At 36.4% G+C, this 20,285-nt stretch overlaps 1 protein-coding gene across 1 annotated transcript in view; it reads right to left on the bottom strand.

The window, feature by feature from the left end:
• ADGRV1 (adhesion G protein-coupled receptor V1) overlaps window positions 1-20,285 on the bottom strand; it is a 271,123-nt gene that overhangs the window by 42,856 nt on the left and 207,982 nt on the right. The window contains exon 87 of the mRNA XM_054283215.1: window positions 1,588-1,745. Within this exon, the coding sequence (XP_054139190.1) occupies window positions 1,588-1,745 (158 nt within the window). The remainder of the gene's footprint in view (window positions 1-1,587; window positions 1,746-20,285) is intronic.

The raw sequence follows: 20,285 nt of genomic DNA, 5'->3' as shown, positions 1-20,285 counted from the left end.
TATGTGGCTACAATAACAGGAGCAGAAGCAGCTCCCAGGAATTTTGTAAGAAAATGGATTCAGCTGAGCGAATGTCAAGATTCAAGATTTATAAGTGAAACTAGGCCTTACCACGGCAAACTGCCTTTCCCTCCAGCACAATATACCCAGAAGACATTAAAAACTGTGTAAATATACTACCAACACCTTTAATTTCAGAAGACAAATATTCAGTCAAAAAAGGCAGAGATCCAATCAACTGTGGATTGGATTCGTACTGTGTTATGTAGTTATAGGTAATGTTGCAAACGGAAGAAATCACCATATTTTCTCTCTAGAAGCTTAAATCATAAACGCAGCTACATGGAGTCCCCTTATACAATTAAGCCACCATAAATTGCAGGACACAACTTGTTTTTCTCTCTAAAACAGCCCATCTCCAACCTGCTCTCACTGTCACCATATGCAGTATTTCATTTGTGCTTACAAAAGCTCTTTGGTAGCAAAACAGCAGTTTGCCTTGCAGGTGCACAATTACAATTTCATTATAAATAAATTAACTGAAAGATTGACAAGAGGAGCCACCTCTGTGCATTTATATCAGAGAGAAATTAAAGAGTGCAACTAAGGTCTTGGATATCATCAGACCTCATCTGAATTCATACAGATCTTAGTCACGCTAACATTGCATCATTAAAAAGGACATAAATATTTGCAGAAATGTTCAGATTGTACATACTTAATATTTATGATAATTTTCTCAAGAAAGGAATATATCTCTGTACCCCAAATATCAAAAGATTATTTGCATTAGGTTTTAAAGCTCATTTTCTTTTTACAAAATACTGTGAAGAGAATAGAAATATTCTAAGCTTCCCACAGAGTGTCCTATCATTATTAAATATTGGTCTAAACTGCCACAACTTTATTTTGGGAACATTGTAGTTGAAATTGTTCTGATAGAGGAGGCCGACTGAAACTTCCTGTTTTGCACAAGACAGATTTTTCCTTTCAAGCATGTTTTAGTTGCAAGTAGCATAGGAAATATCAAAACAGAGGAATTAACTCCAAATAGTCCAGGGCACAGAGCACGTGTGCTTGGCTTCAGAGCCACAACATATAAAGCAAAACACAATGACCAAAGCTGTGCCCATCACCTGGGGTTGAGCAGGAGGTACAGCCTGCATCCATATGTGATCATGCTCTGCAAGTGGGCAATCATTGCACCTGAGCAGCCCCAGTCCACCCTGGGATAGGATGTTCAGTACCTCGAGCCAAAATCTAGCACGGGGACACAGTGATCCAAGCAGGGCAGTGCTTTATTTCTGGTCTTCTATTTAGGTAGGCTTAACTTAGTCACAAAGCCAGTGATACTAATTTCTTGTTCTAGGTTTTACATATTTTTAACTCTCTCAGACAGTTAAGCATCTGCATACATAGCTTTGATCATCAAAGTACTTTCACAGACATCAAAGGGACATTAGCAGGCGTAATCTTAAAGTAAGTGCGTAGGTATCTACTGAACCATGGTTTCAGGTGGGGTTCTCTGAACTGGAAAGAACAGTCCCTACCATTCAAAAGTACAACTTGTTTGCCGACAAATCATACCTGCTGCATTTGTTCTTCCTCTGAAAATATCATCATATGCCTTCCATTGAGGAGTCACCTGATAGGCGTGGATGAACACCACAAAAACCACCACCAGGCACATTAATGGCACCAGAGCAGCAGTGAAGAGAGCAGCATAGGCATTTGGAATGAAACACCTGATGGAAAAAAATGGAAAAAAAATGCTGTTGATAAGCATAAGAGACACCTTGAAAGACTAAAAGTAGAATATTTTTGAAAAAGGATGTACTTTACAAACCACGAATTCTTTAAAATGCTGTTGATAAGCATAAGAGACACCTTGAAAGACCACAAGTAGAATAGTTTTGAAAAAGGATGTGCTTTACAAACCACAAATTCTTTAACTCTGTTCCCAGAGTAAACTTGATAAGTTCCTTTCTGTCCTGTTGGGTCTTATCATTATAACTTAAGTATAGCTTTTGCTCTTCCAGTATGCATGTTATAGTTAGCTTAATCAATTTTGAAAAAAAAAAAACTTGAAATGAAAAATATTGTATTTTAACAAACTACATGCTTCTATATTAATTTAAAGTGATCATTCTTAGTCAGCAATTTCTAAAAGGACATTATGAAATTTTCTATACTTAGCTCCTGAAAGCACAAATTAGGTTTTGAAAAATATATTTTTAAAATAAATGAACAAGTCCTAAAGACAACATAACTATTCCTTCTAAAGTCATTTGCTCACAGAAACCAAATGCTCACTTCCTTCCCCTTTCTTTTCCCCCAGTTGTTCAGTCTTTCCTTGATGTTTTCATTTATTTGATATAACTATTTTTAAAGATGTGTCAAGAATATTAGTTATCCCTGAAAGAGTCAAATAAAGCATATATAATGATGACTTGAACAAAAAGGAGATGATAGTTAAAGAGAGCTCTAGGAGTGTGAGAGATCACGGTTTTCTGTGCTCTCCCTGGAGACCAGTATGGGCTTTATAGCCACTGACCCACTCTACAGATGACGCACAACAGAGCAGCCCAAGGGACGGCGCGGGAGTCAGTATGTCTAGAGACTATGTGACCACTGCCATCCCTATTAAGAGGGTGTAACTTACAGCCCTTCTGTTTCTTAGATCAGCTCATGTAAGTAAGCTTACCATTGATGCTGAGAGAGGCCTAGGTACATGTTTCACTGACATACCTGGTTGGATAAACCTTCTGGATTTGCTTGGGTATGCTTTCATATACTGCCATAAAGTCAAGATTGCATCCTGCATTGTATCTTTCAGAACAGCAGTCATGCATACTCAGTGAATCCCAAAAATAATTTCCAGTACAATCTAGATACCTTTCACGGCTCTCTGCAGAATGTAGAAGCTCAGTCAGACACCAAGCTTATAGATATCATCTGATAACTGAATAAGTAGGCATCAGGGAAAGTAAGAACTCTGCATTGTAATTCAAAGTGTTTGTTTCTTTCCTCATAGAAGAGATACTTCAGTCCTTTGCTCATCTTAGTGGCCTTCACTGGACCTTGTACAGTCTGTCCATGTCCCTTTTGTACTGAGAAGACCAGAACTGAACCCAGCACTCCAGGAGTGACTTCATGAGTGCTAAGCAGAGGGCCAGGAACATCCCCCTTGACCTGCTCTCAAAATGGTTGATATGGAACACAACATCCCATCCATTTAATCTTTCTAATTTTTATTATTTCTTAGGTATGAAAGTTATTTTTTTTCCCAAATGTGTTCTTGAGTTGGCACAATTAGCACTAAGAAATGAAATCATATCACTACAACCTATGCTGCATTTAATGATTACACTGAAGGCAAGTATCTTAGCACAAGAATAATCCTCTATAAAATCATGTTTAAGTTCTCAAATCTGTATTTTTTTCAACTTGATTTTTTGTATTTCAAAGATAATACACACTCCAAAAGTCTACCAGAGTTTTTGAAACTTTATTGTGAACACTGCTTTATATTCAGTTTAAAAAAGCTGTATAAAAATGAAAACCTACAAAGATGGATCACTTTTACAAATAACCTTTGGTACTTGCTCTAAAAAATATACTGGAAAGTTATGTAAAGAAATACACAAAGCCATATTAATATTCAAAGCTTAATTTGAATTTTTTTCTTCAAGCAATGGTGTGCAGGTCAATGACAACATCATCCTGTAATATTTATTCATATATAGTCATGTGATGACATATGTTGACTGATATATTTTATTATAGATATCATATGGGATAACATTAAAGGGACCAGCTGCAATTATTATTGTACTTAATACTGGGTACACAGATATTATTCCATTACTGTGACACACCTGCCTCATGGAATACTGTGTACTGCATATTCCTATCACTGGATAGGAAATATCCCAAAATATGAGCTAAGCTGATGTTTCAGAACACAAGTACTCTACTTTAAAAGGCCCTGCAAGACTGATGTAGAAGCTTAAAAAAACTACATAATTATAAACCTTATTTGTCTGAAGAGCATTATTTCCTGCAGTAATTTCCTTTCCTAGCTTTCCAGCAAATTCTTTTTTTCTTTTTTTTTTTAAGGCACTAGATTTCTTTAAGTATTTAGTTTTGTTTGTTCTGAATTTGAGTGATGGCAAAAAAACCAACTAAACAACCAACCAACCAACCAACCAACCAATCAAAAAAAATCTATCCACTGAAATACTGCCTTCTGCAAGAGAGACAAAAAAACAACCAACCAACCAACCAAAAAAAAAAAAGCCAACAGAAAACCAGCACTTTTAGCTTCTTCAGTTCCCATTTTATCATAGAGATACCATGACTTCCTCGTAACACTTCCTTTTATCAAAATGTATTTTTTTCCCCTCACTCTTTTGAGAATTTTTGATCCCGGCTTAGGTCTCATCTAGCATTGGAAAGACAGCTATTTAGCTTTTGTCCCAAGCTGCCATAAGTCCTGCCCTTCTTGACTATGGTTATCTGACTGGAGGGTTCAACTTTGGTTCTGCGCTGACCACTTTGTTTTGATCATTGACTTTGTTGATGTCTAATTTTGTTTGGATTGCTATAAATTTCTCTGTTAACTAATGCAATTGTATGTCTCAAAACACTGTTCCTATGAGAAAAGCCATCAACAGGAACTTGAGATAAGTACGTTTTTACAGAAAGCTGATAACAAAAACTGATGTAACATTTAACTGGCCTCCATAATTGCTTGTATTTTTAGTTTACCAATTTTTGTGATTTTTTTTTGTGTTTTAATTGGCAGGAACTCGTTGGGAGATCAATTATTAGTAAGATTACATAAGGAAAAACACTGAATGTTTTATTACTTTGATTTTTGCCAAGTTTGTCTTTTTACTAAAAAAATAAATGGAGTGGGAAAAGCTTTTATTTTTATCTCATGCATGTATTCTTTTATTTCTACCAGTTGAGAATTAGAAAATTCTACCAAATTTAGCATGAGAGTTGGTTCAAGACTTTATGCATATTGGAATCTTGCAAACATGTATTAACCTTGCAAGTTCTGCCCCGGAAGGCTTTTATTATCATGACTTGGCATAATTTTTCAGAAACATCAGAAGAATTAATAAGTAACCTAAACAATCTAACAAAACAAAAGATAAAATGACATAGGAAATAATTGAGTCTCCCTTCCTAAATTAGACTGATTGACAGCCATGGACTAAAATTAGCTCATGGATAAAATTCAGAATAGCCTTTTACCGCCTATCAAGACCTGTAACTGTTTTTCAAAATACTTGTATTCTCACATTAATATGACAGATCTACTGTTAGGTTTTCCAGCATGATTATTTTAACCTCACCTCACCTCTTTTATCTATTCCAATCAACATGGTAACTACAGTACACTGTGGACCACACATGCTTCCAACTCGTAGATGCAATTTCCTGCAATAGTAATTGCAAAGGAATGTAATGAGAGCAATTTTGCCACTGAAAATAAAATTAAAAAGCAATAACAACAAAAAAAAAAGAGAAAAAAACAACTAAATTTGAAAGGGAATTAATTTCACTTATGACTCTATCAACAACTTTTGTTATGTGTCAAAATTAAATCACAACAGAGCTTTAATCTATCCTCTGGAGAACTGAGTATAGGCTCAATTTGAAGATGTGTTTGTCTGAAAACCTTTTTATATAAGAGTCTTTTTTTTAATATGAGAACTTTTCACATTTTGTGTGAAAACTTTGTGTGCTAAGACCTAATTTCTCATGGTGTGTAGAATTACCCAGTGAGACAGGAATGTGTGTCCCTTCCAAGTCAGAATATTCTGTAATTCTGTCATTACTAAGAAAATTTCTCCAACTATATGCTGATGTGGTTGAGAAAGAACTCTATTTTGAAGCCTTAAAAATACATGAAGACACATCCTGAACAAACCCATTTACACTTGTTTCAGTGTGCAAAGGTAATCATCAATTGTGCTGCGAGACCTGGTCATCCCCTTGAGTCTTGGCTGACTTAGAAAATACCTGTCATAATACGTAACGTGTGTTTGTTTGGGATACCCCTGTAGGGAATTTAAACATCAACACTTGCTGTGTCATTCTGTGGCTAATTTCAAGCCCCAAATGTAGCTGATAGACAGATGAACTTGCAAGACAAGCCACTGTGGTACATCACTTGGATTCGTCTGGGGATTTTCTGATGAAAAGTGACTGACCCTAACTCCGCATGCTAGTCTAACGTGCAAGATAGTAATCTCATCCATCTGCTCAAATTGTGTATTTCACTATTCATCAGCAGGAAGGACATGACAGGAATTTAATTCTCCTGAACAAAGCTAAGAATGGATCAGTAGTATATGTGCCCCAGATATAGTGGGACAAAAGATAGGTTTTTGGTTTAAGGTAGTTTTTCCACAGCACGAGCGGGTCCTAGGGAATGTTATGTGGCAGGTACATGCCTTCAGTAATGGACCAGATATGACCAGATATTAACTTACAATTCTAACAAGTGTCAAAAATGGCTTTACAAAGTCAGTTGGCATTAGATATGTTATATTAAAAGAACAAGGGGTATATGAAATGTTAAATCTCACAGAAACTGAATGCACTATTGCCATTCACAATATCATCAATTGAAAAGGCTGAGCCACAGAAATGGCTAATCAGACATCAGAACTTTTTCAATCACTCTAACCCTAAGATTGGCTTCAGGAAATTAGCCCCAATACCTCGCTAAGATCCATATTGTAATAGCTGGGATTTAGATACTGGGAGTTGTATCTATTGAGAATTGGGTTGATGATTGCAATTGGATTTGTATGTTTCATTATTTGAACAGCTGTTGTACATTTTGTTATTACTGACATTATTATTTCTGTTGCTTCTGTCTTTTCTCTTCGTCTTTTCTATGCACCACCCCTGTGGAAAACACCCCTGTGGAAAAGTCCCTGGAAGACAGTATTTGAGGCATGGGGTGGTGTGAGGGCTCAAAGAATGCAGTCACCTAGCCCAGGACACTGTCTCCATAAGATAAGCCACAACAATGGAATTTGACATAAGCACAGATGGCAAAACAGGAAGACATTAACACCAGGCCTAACAAAGGTGAAGATCTGGAATTAGCATACCAGGCAAAATTCTGATGTACAGACTGTGGAGACATAACACTTATCTGAACAAAAAAAAAAAAAAAAAACAACCACATGGTGAAAACTGTGAGAAAGGATCCACATGTCAGCCAAAGTTGAGAAAACTGCATCTATGCCCCATGGATACCCCAAACTCAGACTGTATAAAAGTGGTACCTCCAGGTGAGCAACAGGGAGACCCCCACCACTGAAGACCAGGGTGTGTAGAAGGACCAGTGGGGTGATGCAGGAATCCATGTGGTGAATATGATATCTTTTCAACTTCTGCTTAATCTCTCACTCTATTTCTTTCCTCCCTTATCCCTCCCACTTTCCTCTTTTTTCCTATCTCTCTACCTCACATTTACTGTTAAATTTAATCTGTACTACTGATTTCAGCATGTGGTCTCATTAACACCTTGATTTGGCCAGAAGTATCTTATAATCAGATCATAACACTTTGACATTGGTTGGTTTCTCTTGCACTACTCCTATCTAAACTTATTCAATTTCATTGTCTTCAAGACTTCACCTTGTATCCTCCCAGTCTCTTATTTCATGCATGATATACTTTAAACAGTACTTTATTTCCATCTCAAATGTTTCTAACATAACAGAACAGAACATAAAGCATATTTTCAAAAGCTCTTTGTATGTCTGTATCCATGAAAGGTCTCTTCCATGAAAGAGGCTAAAAATAAATTTAGGAAGAATTGTCTGTAGTATGCTTCTCCTCCAAGGTATAATTCTTTACTAGTATGTAATTACTTGTTAATCATTTTACAACTGGAAAAAACATAATATTGAAACTAAGCAGCTATTTTTCCTGCAATACAAATCTATAAGATATTTAATTCATATGTTGTTTTTTTCAGGCCTAAAATGATGAGAAATAGCTTTAGTATATAAAATAGTGTTCTCATTGATGACTACTGCAGGTGTTCATTTAATTAAAATTGCTACTTTCAAATACAACAAACACAGAAAGATTAGGGGAAATTAAGACACATCTTCCCCCTTGGAAAAGATGTAACTTTAGAAAATCATATACATTTAAATCTATAAATTGATAAAAATTACCTCACTTATTGGCCAGCCAGAATCAGTATTTTACCTTGATTTTCCTTTTTTCCACCTCAAATCTATTAAAGCAGTTTCTTCTAAAGGGGATGAAGCATGTTATTTGACATTTCACTTGTTTTTGTAAAGTCTTCTGTGATCTCTTAAAACATCACAATTCCTAAAATCTGGAGAGGTATTTCAGCTACATATGATACGAGAAGGCCATTCTTTCTCTTTATTTTCCCTAATACTTTTAAAGGAAACACAAGAAACAATTGATAACATGTATACTGGAACTACTGTTAGCACAATTACATAATTAATATTAAAAATGGAAAATTAAAAAAATAGCAAACTACATTGCTAAGAAAATAACAATTGTTTAAAAATTGAAGGACTGACATTTTTTGTCCCCTTCTGAGCAAAAAAGATTTACAATTGTAAAATTTTTAATTTGCTCAATGCAATAAGAATGGTTTAATTCCATTATTGCATTGCCTTGAATTGAATTTCACAGACAATCTCTTTTGACTGTATCTTGAAACTATAAAAGGCTAAATGTGGCAAAAAATTACAAGTGTCCTTATCTATCAAACGTCTGGTGTTCTGAGACATTAACCTTTACAGCAAATCATTTTACAGGAAAATAAGAATAATATTCATTTACTTTAAAATGGCACCCAGGAAAACAATGGGTTTAGCAACTGTTTGAGACCAAGTCAGTGGTGGACAAACCTTACAAGGAGATAAACATATTGGCTCTTGCAGTGTCAAAGCCTATTTAACCTGATGAATCAACCTGATCAGATAGATGATGGAGTTCCACTCTTCTTTCTTTTATGTTGTACCATTTATCCTTTTTCATAAAAATATTAAACAACAATATAACAACAGATTCACAGAATCTTAGAATGGTTTGCATTGGAAGCGATCTTAAAGCTCATCTTGTTCCAACTGCTCTGCCATGGGGAGGGACACCTTCCACTAGATCTGGTTGCTCCAATTTGCATACAACCTGGTCTTGAACATTTCCAGGGATGGAGCATCCACAGCTTCTCTGGGCAATGTGTTCCAGAATGTGTTTCAGTCTCTTAACATCCTCACAAAAAATAATTTCTTCCTAATAACTATTCTAATTCTCTTTTTATTTTTCCATTCCCCTGACAGGGAATGAAACATGGACATTTTTGTTGCAGGGGGGGGTTTTGGTGTGGGGCTTTTTTTTTTTTTTTTTGGTGTGTGTGTGTGTGTGTGTTTTATTTTGTGTTGTTTGGGGATTTTTGTTTGTTTGGAGTTTTTCTGTTTGCTTGAGTTTTTTGTGGTTTTTGCTGGTTGTTTTTTTAAGAGAAAAGCTTATGCATCTATGAAGTGATGTGGAGAAAACCATAAGGAAAGGGTATGCTAAGTTTATCACAGGTATCATTTGAGATGGTAGTCATTAGTTTTTGAGGAAATTCAAGCCACATGAAAGAAATTTCTGTTTCTACAGTAGGCAAGATTCTAGAGATTTCTACATTATAAAAAATATTCATATTGCTGAAAGCACACGAATTTAGACTTGTACTCATCAGTCAGCTTCACACAGTCTTCTGTACACATTAACAACAGTTCACGCAACACCCTGGAAGAAGACTTCACATTTTTTCAAATTGAGTGAAACTGAATTAAAGAGTGTGGCCCAATTTGATATGCTTTATGGGTACCTTGGAGAATGAAAGGTGATCTAGCATTTATTTGGAGGCTTTTATGAGCTTTACTACACAAATAAAAACTATATGTTTCATCAAGGCAAATGTTGAAAAATATTTGAAGGTCACTTTAAAGTAGTTATTCCTTAAAACATTTCATCTAAGAATTCTGAAAACAGAGAACCACTGGCAATCTTTTTCAATATGTCTTGGAATACAGTGCAGAATTTGAGATTGCTAGTTATACATTAATATTTCACTAAAGTCAGAAACCAAAAAAAAATAGGAGACATGCTAAAGTTTTCATCTCATTATCAAGATTTTTTTGGACAACAGACTACATCAGGCAAAATTGATTTCATAATTTCACAAGTTTACAGGTTTGTTTTATAAATGGACTTGAGACCTCTTACACTACTTAAATTACAAAGCAGGCAATACACGGAAAGTAATGTAAAACAAACTGCATACCTAGTGAACTCACTAGCTAGTTTTATTTTTGCAGAATAGAATCTGGAAATTGCTATGGACCACATTAACAATGACAGGAGTTGTAATTTTACACTCTTCCAAAGAAGCAAAAGTCATACTTGGATCTACAAAAAATTGTCTACTCTGCAACACACATGAGGTAAATATTCTGCTCTAATCAGTCTTACAAATACCTCACAGTGGCATGCTGAGCCTGTGTTGTGGTTTAATCCTAGTTAGCAGGTAAGGATCAGTTGCTCACTCTCCCCACCTGCCCTCTCAGTGGAGAGAATTGGAAATTAAATGTGAACCTTGTGGGTTGAGTTAAGAACTATTTAATAATGGAAATAAAATAATATAGTAATACTGAATATTATGATAACAACAATGATGATGATAATAATAAATTTAATAATTGAAATATTGACAATAATAATAAGAATGAGAGATAGTAACCACACCTGGAAGAAACAAGGAATACAGTATACAAGCACACATCACCACTGACTGATGCCCAGCCCATTCCTGACCAATTATCCTTCCAGGTGATTCTCCATGTTTATATACTGGATATGATGTTCTATAGCGTGGAATATCCCTTTGGCCAGTTGTTGTTACATGTCCTGGCCATGCTCTCTCACCGCTTTCTGTGCAGCTCCTCAAGGGCATTAAATGAAACACTGCAAAGACCTGGACTTAGGGTGAGGACTATGCAGCAACAGAAAAATCATCAAAACACACAGTGCTGTGTACTAGCTGCTATGAAGAAAATTACATCTGCACCAGTCAAAACCAGAACAGTCTGCTTTTGGCAAAATTCAAGATCAAAAATTGAATGAAAAATGTTCACACTAGAGCTATGAAAGCCACCAGAGGTCTTATACATATGTTCTGCTCTGAACACATGGGAAAAAATATTTCTGATATGTTTTGGTTTGTTAAGTTTGTGGTGTTTTTGCTAATAGGAAAGGATAATTACTGGAAAACTATAAGTAGCCAGGGAACTGGCAATCTACAACTAGACAAAAAGCAAAATTAGAATACCCCATGTTGTAATATATTTTGCTTGCTGGAAAACACAAGCTGGAGAGCTTAAACTATATCAGTATTGGCAGATGGCTATCAGAGTAGTCACAGGAGGGATTAGCTGTAATTAGCAAACTGAAAATGATCGGGATTGGGCACCTTAGAAGGGTAACCAAACAAAAATTAGAAACATATTTTTAAGCCCAAGAGCTAATGCTTGAAGGAAAAAACCCCACAAAATAAATACTTAAATCACATGCCTTACAATGAAAAATGTCTGACAGATCTTGTTTCTCTAGGTAAAGCATTTTTTCCAATGTAACCTCTGAGGTTCAGTTCTAAGCTTTCTTTTCTGGTAGACTTGTTAAACATTTCCTAGGCAATAGAGAATTAAGCCTAGAATGAAGATCAGCTGAGCTTTCTTCTTTCCCACTGTAGATATTTTCTCAATTTTGCTCCTTTTCTTCTCTCCTTTCCTTTTCTCCTTTCCTTTCTCCCCTTTGCCCTTCCTTTTCCTTCTCTTCATTACCAATAACTGCAAGCTATGCACAGACATTGGATGGACAAGATATGGACCTGCAGAGAATTTGTCTAGTTCCAGTTCTAGCTTTCTTAATATACTTTTTTGCTATTTATAGCTGCTATCAACTAAAATATTGCACAATCCAAGCTACAAAATAGAAGAGTAATCCTTCCAATGTCCAAGGATGAAAACCACACGCACAGCTCTAGTCTAACGATGCAGTATTTATTTTAACAAGTACCCAAAATAGCATTTACCAAAAACGTTATTGTCACTGCTAGTATGTCTTGCATCCTGATGCTGGTTAGACAATCTCTCTCTAAAGATTGGCATAAGACACAAGAATTCTAAAACAACTCATCAGCAAAGATTTATTTTTGTAGTTTCTTTTGAAAAGGGCAGATTGTGTTCCAATGCAATAGCCACAGGGGCATCCAAAGCATTACTTTTCCCTGCCCCAAGCCTTCAGAAAGCAACCTTTTGTTTCAGATGTGCTTTGAGTAATAACATCGTGCAAATGGTAGCATTGAGTAATCATTCTGTAATTTATACTTATCATACATTAAGCATAGGCTAAAGAGGTTAAAATTTCCAATTTACATCACAGAAAGAAAACTTAGTGATGTAAAATAATTTTTACAAGGCTTTTGAAAATGTGAGTGCAAGGTCAAAAAGTGCAATAAAGGTATTACAGCTACCAGGAAAGTACTTGGTCAGGTCTTTCTGTTTCTATGGATGCATTTGCATGAAAGTATAGCTTAAGACATTTTGCATTGAAATGTTGGTCCAAGTTGTCACAGAGTGTCTACTTAGGGAATTGGAAAGGAAAGACAAGAATCTGACTTGGTGGGGGACACCCACTAGAATAGATCTAAGAATCTTTGATCAAGAATGGATCCTCTTCCCATCCAAAATTCCTAGGTCTGTTTTGCATCACTCCAATTCGATACTTCTAAAACAATGCCAAGGCAGAGGCTCTAAGAGGTCATTATGGATGATTCTAGATAAGATTTGACTCCTCCTATCCTCTACAGTCTGTCAATGCTACTCAAACCCTGCTCCAGGCCTTGGAGCTTTCTGGTGGACTCCCTTTGGCAGGATGTCAGGTGCTCTCCAAGCTGCTCTATTGCTCCCCTTCTCAGCAAACCAAGAGAGGAAGGGTGGGACAGCAAATAAGACGAAAAAATCCTCATGGGTCAGATAAATACAGTGTAATAAAGCAAAGAACAAGGTTGCATGTGGAAGAAAAAGGAAAAGAAAAGACTTGTGGTCCATTTCCCATCAGCAGGTGATGTCCAATCACTTCCCAGGAAGCAGGACTTGAGTATGTGTAGCCTTTGCTCCATAAGACAAACATCATAACAACAAACGTGTTCCCTTCCTCCTCCTTTATCTTAAGTTTTACACCTGAGCAGACAGGATACATCATGGAGTATCCCTTGGGTCAGCTTGGGTCAGCTGTCCTGGCCATGTTCCCTCCTAAGACCTTGCTCACCCCCAGCCAGAAAACTCCAGCTACTATAGAAAAAGTCATAATAATATAACGTACTGCATTTACATAATGACATGCATTAAAAGGAAGGCTATGGATACCTTGATCAAAATATGACTAAAAGGCCATGTAACTGAAGCTGAGCACTAATGGTCAGATGCATTCCGCATTTCTCACGTCTCATTATTCAGAACAACCTAAGTTATTAAATTAGGAATAACCTTGCCAAGTTTTAGAAGAAAAAGTGACATCTTGAGTAAATTAAACACTGTAAGGCAAGCACAGTGGTGTTGTGACTCAGGAAGACAAAATATGCCCTCTTCCATGACTCAGTGCTTCAGTATGAGTGCACTTAGCTAGAACTTCTGACTGGGATGACTTTTCTACAGGACTAAGACGGGAAGAATGATTTTGCATTGGTCAGCAAAAACTACAGCTGCATCACAATACTCTAAATTACGCTTGGCAGGCTAGAGAAGTTGTTCAAGCAATGGAACTGAATGTGTTCTGGGCTTATATTTTGATTACATTCCAATATGCAAGGGTTTCTTTCAGCAAGAGGTTCCTCTCAGGAAATAGATTTCTTTTTTTGTATACTCAGCAACAAGACAGTAGCTAATAATAATAGCAGTAAGCTACCTGATTTATATTTGCATGAGGTAGCTCCAAAAAATGGTGTGATAGGGAGGTGAAAGCAGCGCAGGTTTATGACTGAATCAAACATGTTGTGGGAGCTTTCAAAGAGGCCTGACACACCGACACTGCCTCGACAGAATATGGTTGCCACAGGCTTTGTTACATTTCTTGGAAAATCCCTGACACATCCTTTTTTTTTTTTTTTAATTATTTGCAAAAAAACAGGATTTTTATCCCATGTTTGTCAAATTATATGGACTGTATCAAATCTTAAACCACAGTCTGATTTTCCTAATTGGAGTTGCAGTACAGTACTATAAATTAGTTCAAATCCCAGATTATTTAGAAAAAAAATCTTAGAAATGTATTTGTTACACACTGGAAATTTCTAGTGAGACAATTTAAGATTTTTAAATGCTATTTAAATATGTACGTGCTCTTCTGAGAAATAGTTTCCTGATCTCTTTCCATAAAATTCTAGGCAGCTGTGAGAAGTGTGTCCAAAACACAAGGAATTGGATTCTAAAATCTGACTCCACTGGAATTAGGAGGTTCATGATGATTACAGAAGTTTAGGGGAAAAAAACAACTTGGTACTGTGGTGGAGCTACGTTTTATGAAAAAGAAAAGTTTTCTAATATTTGTGGGTTCCGTCATTCCCAGGAATGACCTACTATGTGTAAAGCAACTCTGAAATTTAAGGTGACAGAGAAAAAATTTGCAAACATTACACTTGCCTCTGCATTATATGTATCTGAAGCTATTTAAATGTCATTTCCTGTTGCTTCTAGTCCTGAAAAAAAAAATCTTTTTTGCAATTTAGACAGTGAATTTGCTAAAAATAAGTAGGTTTTCTACCAGCCAGACAAGACATTTAGGAAAGCTATGAAAAAGTCAGGTAAAAGAAATTAGAAATTGAACAAAATGTACCAAGCATTTTAAAGGATTTCTCAGAGTTGTGTTCTTTTCAACCTAAACAATACAGCGTTCACTGAACTTCTACTGTAAGCTCATGTTGTTGCTGTTACTAATAAGCAAAGAACACTAATACAAATAAATGTTCTTGATGATAAGTGAATTACAGCCACCCCTTCCTGATATTAGCAAGGGCTTTTTAAAACCTTGTCTCAATTCTTACCATCAAAAAATGCAGCTACAGAACCTCCACCTCTGGATGTTACCAGAGGTTTTTTCAATATGTAGAGTTATGTATGTTAAGGGTTTTCATAGTGCCTTTTCCCCCCCTGCTTTGCAAACAGACATATCTCTCAGTACAGTGTGTTCAGGACACAGCACAGGGCGGAAACTTGCGGTGTTTCTGCTATGGAGGAAGTACCAGTTTGCTTGCTCATAACCAGCCTCAAATATTTAAATTTGTGAGCCTGCAGAATGCAGAGGCTACACCCCACTTGTTACAGTTTGTGTGTTCCTGGACCCACCAGCTCTTTTTTAAGGGCATTTTCCAAAGCTGTACTTTGTTAGCCACATTGTTGTGCTGCACTGGACTAGAAACTGGAGCTAAGCTGCTGCTTGCAGCTGTGTGTGCAGAGATGGGAAACACCCCCTGTGCAAACTCAGCCTCTGCCCCAGAACACCTGTGCAGCTGGAGCTACAAGTTCACTTCTGTGTAGCTTCACAAGAAATCTATGTGAAGAAATCTCTGTATGATGTGCAAGTTTCTCATAAACACATAGCCATGATGTTCTACCATCTGTTTCCCATGTTATCCATCTTCCTCCATGGTAAGAATCATACAAATTTTAGTGTGAAGATGTTGAAAATTTCTGGTTCAATTTGCCCTATTTACCTAAGAGAGAGAGTGTGTAAGAACTCAAATCAGAGGGAAAAAAATCACTCTATAATTTCAGCTAAACAATTCATTGAGAAAGATTGTATATACCTAAGGAATTACTTTGAAATAGAAAATGAAAAGGTGGGTGCTTTCCCAGCAGCTGCATCTAAAAAACTCCAGCATGATGTTACTTTTGCTTTTGTTTAATCAGTTTTCCTCAAAAGCAAATGGGGATTTTCTCTGGAACACTGAACACCATCTGCTCATGGGTCAAGTTAAGCAAATCTCAGAGGACTCATAATAGCTGCCCCAAAGAATCCCATGCAGCTGCGAAACAAGTCACATCCTTGTACAAACACATTTTGAAATGCCTGAAATCAAATACTACTGCCCCAAGCTGAACACAATTAGACTGGCTGTTTGGATTCAGTGCTGCACTCTGCCTCAGTCACCTCACCAGGGTGATGGGAAAATGAACAACGCAAGAAATCTCTTACTGCCCATAAAATTGTGGAGGTTGTTTGGTATGAGGAAAAATGAAAGCTGCATTTGTATTTGATTAAAATTTGTTTATGTCTCATACAGATTAACTCAGAGATAGGTCAATATGTTTTATTTCATATATAATTCTTAACTCAGAAAAAAATGATTTTCCTTAAATTTTGCACATATGTTTCAAGTGAAATGCAAAATTTTTAATAATGGTTCTCCCAGATTTTATAGATTGAAAATGTGGCATCAACTCTTTGGCATTATTTAGTTTCTTTTTCATTTCTTTTGTCTATGCAGCAAAACAAAGAGGAAAAATAATGAGGGAAAGAGGAGAAGAAGGGGAAAAATGAAAATGCAGTTAGACTGTTTTGGTTAAGAAATGTGAGCTCAGAAACAGCAGAATTAGAATTGCCAGAACTTAAGTCAAGGCTTGCCCATTCTTGTTTATGTTTGGACAGACTGTCCCAGCCGTTTTTTGAAAGCCAAATCTACATCCATAGGATTTACTGCTAGAAATTTAATCCTATCATCTTTACTGACATGTCAAAATTTATTATAAGTAGCACCATACTCATTAATGGAGGTACCCACAGAGTAAATACTAACGATAGAACACATTGGGGAAAATCCAGCCCTGCACAAACAAAAGATGAAGAAATGCCAAGATGTTGTTTTGGAACAGCAAAGAACTGAATCTTTGGAAGATTCAGTCTGAGTCAGTGTGTGCAACAACAGACTTGTCAATAAACCAGACCTATTGCATAATAAAGCAGAAAAACAATCTCCTTGTTGCCTTCTCTGCTGCTGTTATTGTAGAGCTAAACAGTTGGAAAAAGGGGAAAATAAAAATGTCTAAACAATGCTTTTCTATAATGAGAATCCAAAAGGTCATCTGCTGCTGTTTTAGAACACAGCTTATTGTGTTTCAGTGCTCTCACTATATGATCCTCTGGAAATTTCTCTGAACAATTTTATATCTAGGTTTTTTTTACCTTTTTCTTTGGTTTTGTATTTTCTTTTTTTCTTCCTAGAGTGACAGTTAATACTAAAGAAATGCAGTTACCAAAGAAGAAACAGCAGAGACCCAATATAAGCACTACATTAACACAGTTGAGACTTTTAAGGAACTGGAAGCTCTGTAGTTCCCAGGTAGCTCATTCCACAAATCTCAGAAGATTTGCAGCCTTCAGCGTTTGACCAGGAAACTAAGCTGACAGAAACCTGCTTGAAATCTCTTAGAGCATGGTTCTTGCTAACACTGCAATTTTAAAATTACATAAGGAGTTATGTGTCTGATTTCAGTTAAGTATCTTGCTCCTGTTTAAATCTAGGCTTGCTCCTCATGTGTATGAATCATTATCAATGACTTTGAAACTACAATATATTGTTGAGGCTATGTTTTTGGCTTTTTACTATTTAAGACTTTTTACAGTTTCTCCAATGCCAGAAAATGTTTCGTTAGTACTATGTTTTAAGGCAGACACTCTAATCTTACTTTACCTATTCATTGTCTAAACCAAGGATTTACTACAAATCTAGCTGAAAAAGAAGACACTTCCATGTGCAAACTGTCAAACATAAATGAAGCTCCTGTTCATAGTCCTGTCCTTTGGGAAGAAGAATAACATCTGCAAACTATGTTTTCCATACTGGCAATTAAATGTTATGCTAATAACACAAATCAGTCTGCTAAAGCTGCATTCCTTTTAATCATGTGCATCTTAGTACAGGTCAGTGAGATACGCCGTTGTTTACTGTGGCTTTTACATTGGGGAGACAAGAGTTTGCCTTTCCAAGTACAACTTATTGCACTAAATACACTAAAACTTACTTCATGGAACTAAAATCTGAGACAAAATTGAGTGGTTGTAGAACAGCCCTGTGGTGAAATTAAAAAGACAAAAAAACCAACCCAAAAAAACACCCAGCCGGCCAAACAAAAATCCTACTATTTTTTTTCTACCTCTATTTTAGAAAGATCAAATACAAGGAGGTTTCTATATGGACTCCGTTTGTCAGTATCAATGGGGTAGTCAGAATTAGCGGCTGGTATTGATCTCACTTTTGCTTACCTTAGCATTTCTCAACTTATTCTGGCATATCAGATTAAAGTTTTTCGAATTTGATGGAAAACAGATAAATTGAGAACGATTTGGTTTAGTAGTAGTAGGTTGTATTTTAATGATTAAAGATGACAAAGTAGGAGGGATGAAATTACTAGTTACTTGTACAACTACAAAGAAAATATGAAGCTTTTAAAAGCTATCAATGACAGGGATGTAAGCCTTCATCCTGCAGATGTTATTTGATACTCCTGTCATAATACTACAGAGGCTCCAGAAAAGTTCCTGGAGTTTTTTTGGGGCACAAAAAATCCCTTCATCTGAATCCATTTGAAGGACCAGGCCTCACAGGCATTAGGGAGGGCAACTTTCACCCATAACAACCATCTTTTTAACTCTTTACCATGACAGCATAATACCATGATTTGTCAGACATTAACCATCCCATAATGATTGGAAATTTTACTATAACAACTATTCTTCTCTACTCATGTTTCAAACTTTCACCAGTTAAAGCAGTCAGAATTTGTCTTTCTTTATTATAGTTTTCAAAAGCACAGTACAGTGATTATGCCTGATTCTGATGTGCTGCAAGAAATATTTGCCAATACATGAAAGACATTCAACCACCTGCCACTGTCCCCAACAATTTCTCCTTACTGAAAACTTATCTTGGTAATGATGTATAAGTGAAAAGTGAAAAGTAATTAAAGCCATCCCATTTAGAAGTGAAATATTTTTAAATAATCCTTAGAAGTTGGTAGCACATCAGACTACCTGTGTTTCTTTGGAAACACAGGAAAAATTTAGAAAATAAAGCACAAGCACAGGATACAAAAAGGTCAAACTTTGTACTTTATTAACTTATTCAGTAGATTTTTCCCTATATAAATATGTGTGTATATATGTATATATATGTATATGCATGTGTATGCATATGTGTGTGTATATATATATATGTATAAGAATGCCTGTATTGTGGCACTGTGTCAACATAATTGAAGTAGCTCTGGTTGATTAGAAACATTTATCCTGCTGCTACACACTGCTACTACTACTATCCATATTTATTCTGCTACTACAGAAGCAGTAGCAGTAGCTCAGGATGGTTTAATTTACTATGCAGAAAAGGACAGAGCCCAAATGGTGAGAAATCAGTGGTGAAAACTGCAGGCTTCCTGCCCCCCAACTTCAGCTGAGTGGTTCATTAAGCACTTGACTTTGCATACAGACAGTCAACCATCATTCTGTACTGAGGTCTAGCAACAGCAGTTTGGAATAGCTTTGAAATCCTAGATGATGTGCCAGTGAACTGAGGAGAGAGGAGGTGGAAAACTTGGATAATAGGAAAAAGAAGCTGCAGAGAGAGATCCATGCAGGGAGACACTTTTTGTCCATGCAGAATATAAAACCAGGCATTAGAGGATGGTAATTCCTCATAGATTTGTCATCCAAACCTCTTCTTCTTAGTATGTCTTTGAGTTAAATGAAAATCCCTGAATGGTTTTGTGGCAATTCTTAGCTATTTTCTTACCTATTCCTGCCTGTAAAAGTCTGGTGATACGAATGTTGCTCACGGCTGAATTCAGCACTTTTGAAGTGATATAGTAAAGGAGACATGAGACATAAGATTTAATCCAAATGCTTGGATGGAAATTAGCTCACTCAAGCTAAAATATTCTTGTTACTGGTCCTTGGTTTAAAGAAAGCAGATTTCCATTTTAGGGAACAGCTAGTAAGCCAGGGATCTGTTCCTGGGATGTGTGCCAACACTGAGGCAGTCATTCAACTGGGTGAGACCCAAAGCAGCACCCAGTACATTTTTCTGACTGCGTTAAGGGTCAGTGCACCAGACTGTCAGACATTCAGTGAGAGACAAACCATGGCACAAAGTGCCCATG

Source organism: Melozone crissalis, unplaced genomic scaffold, assembly GCF_028551555.1.
Source record: "Melozone crissalis strain CALT ecotype California unplaced genomic scaffold, PUWL_Pcris_2 ptg000036l_1, whole genome shotgun sequence".
Classification (NCBI taxonomy): Eukaryota; Metazoa; Chordata; class Aves; order Passeriformes; family Passerellidae; genus Melozone; species Melozone crissalis.
This window is presented reverse-complemented; position numbering and strand designations above follow the sequence as displayed.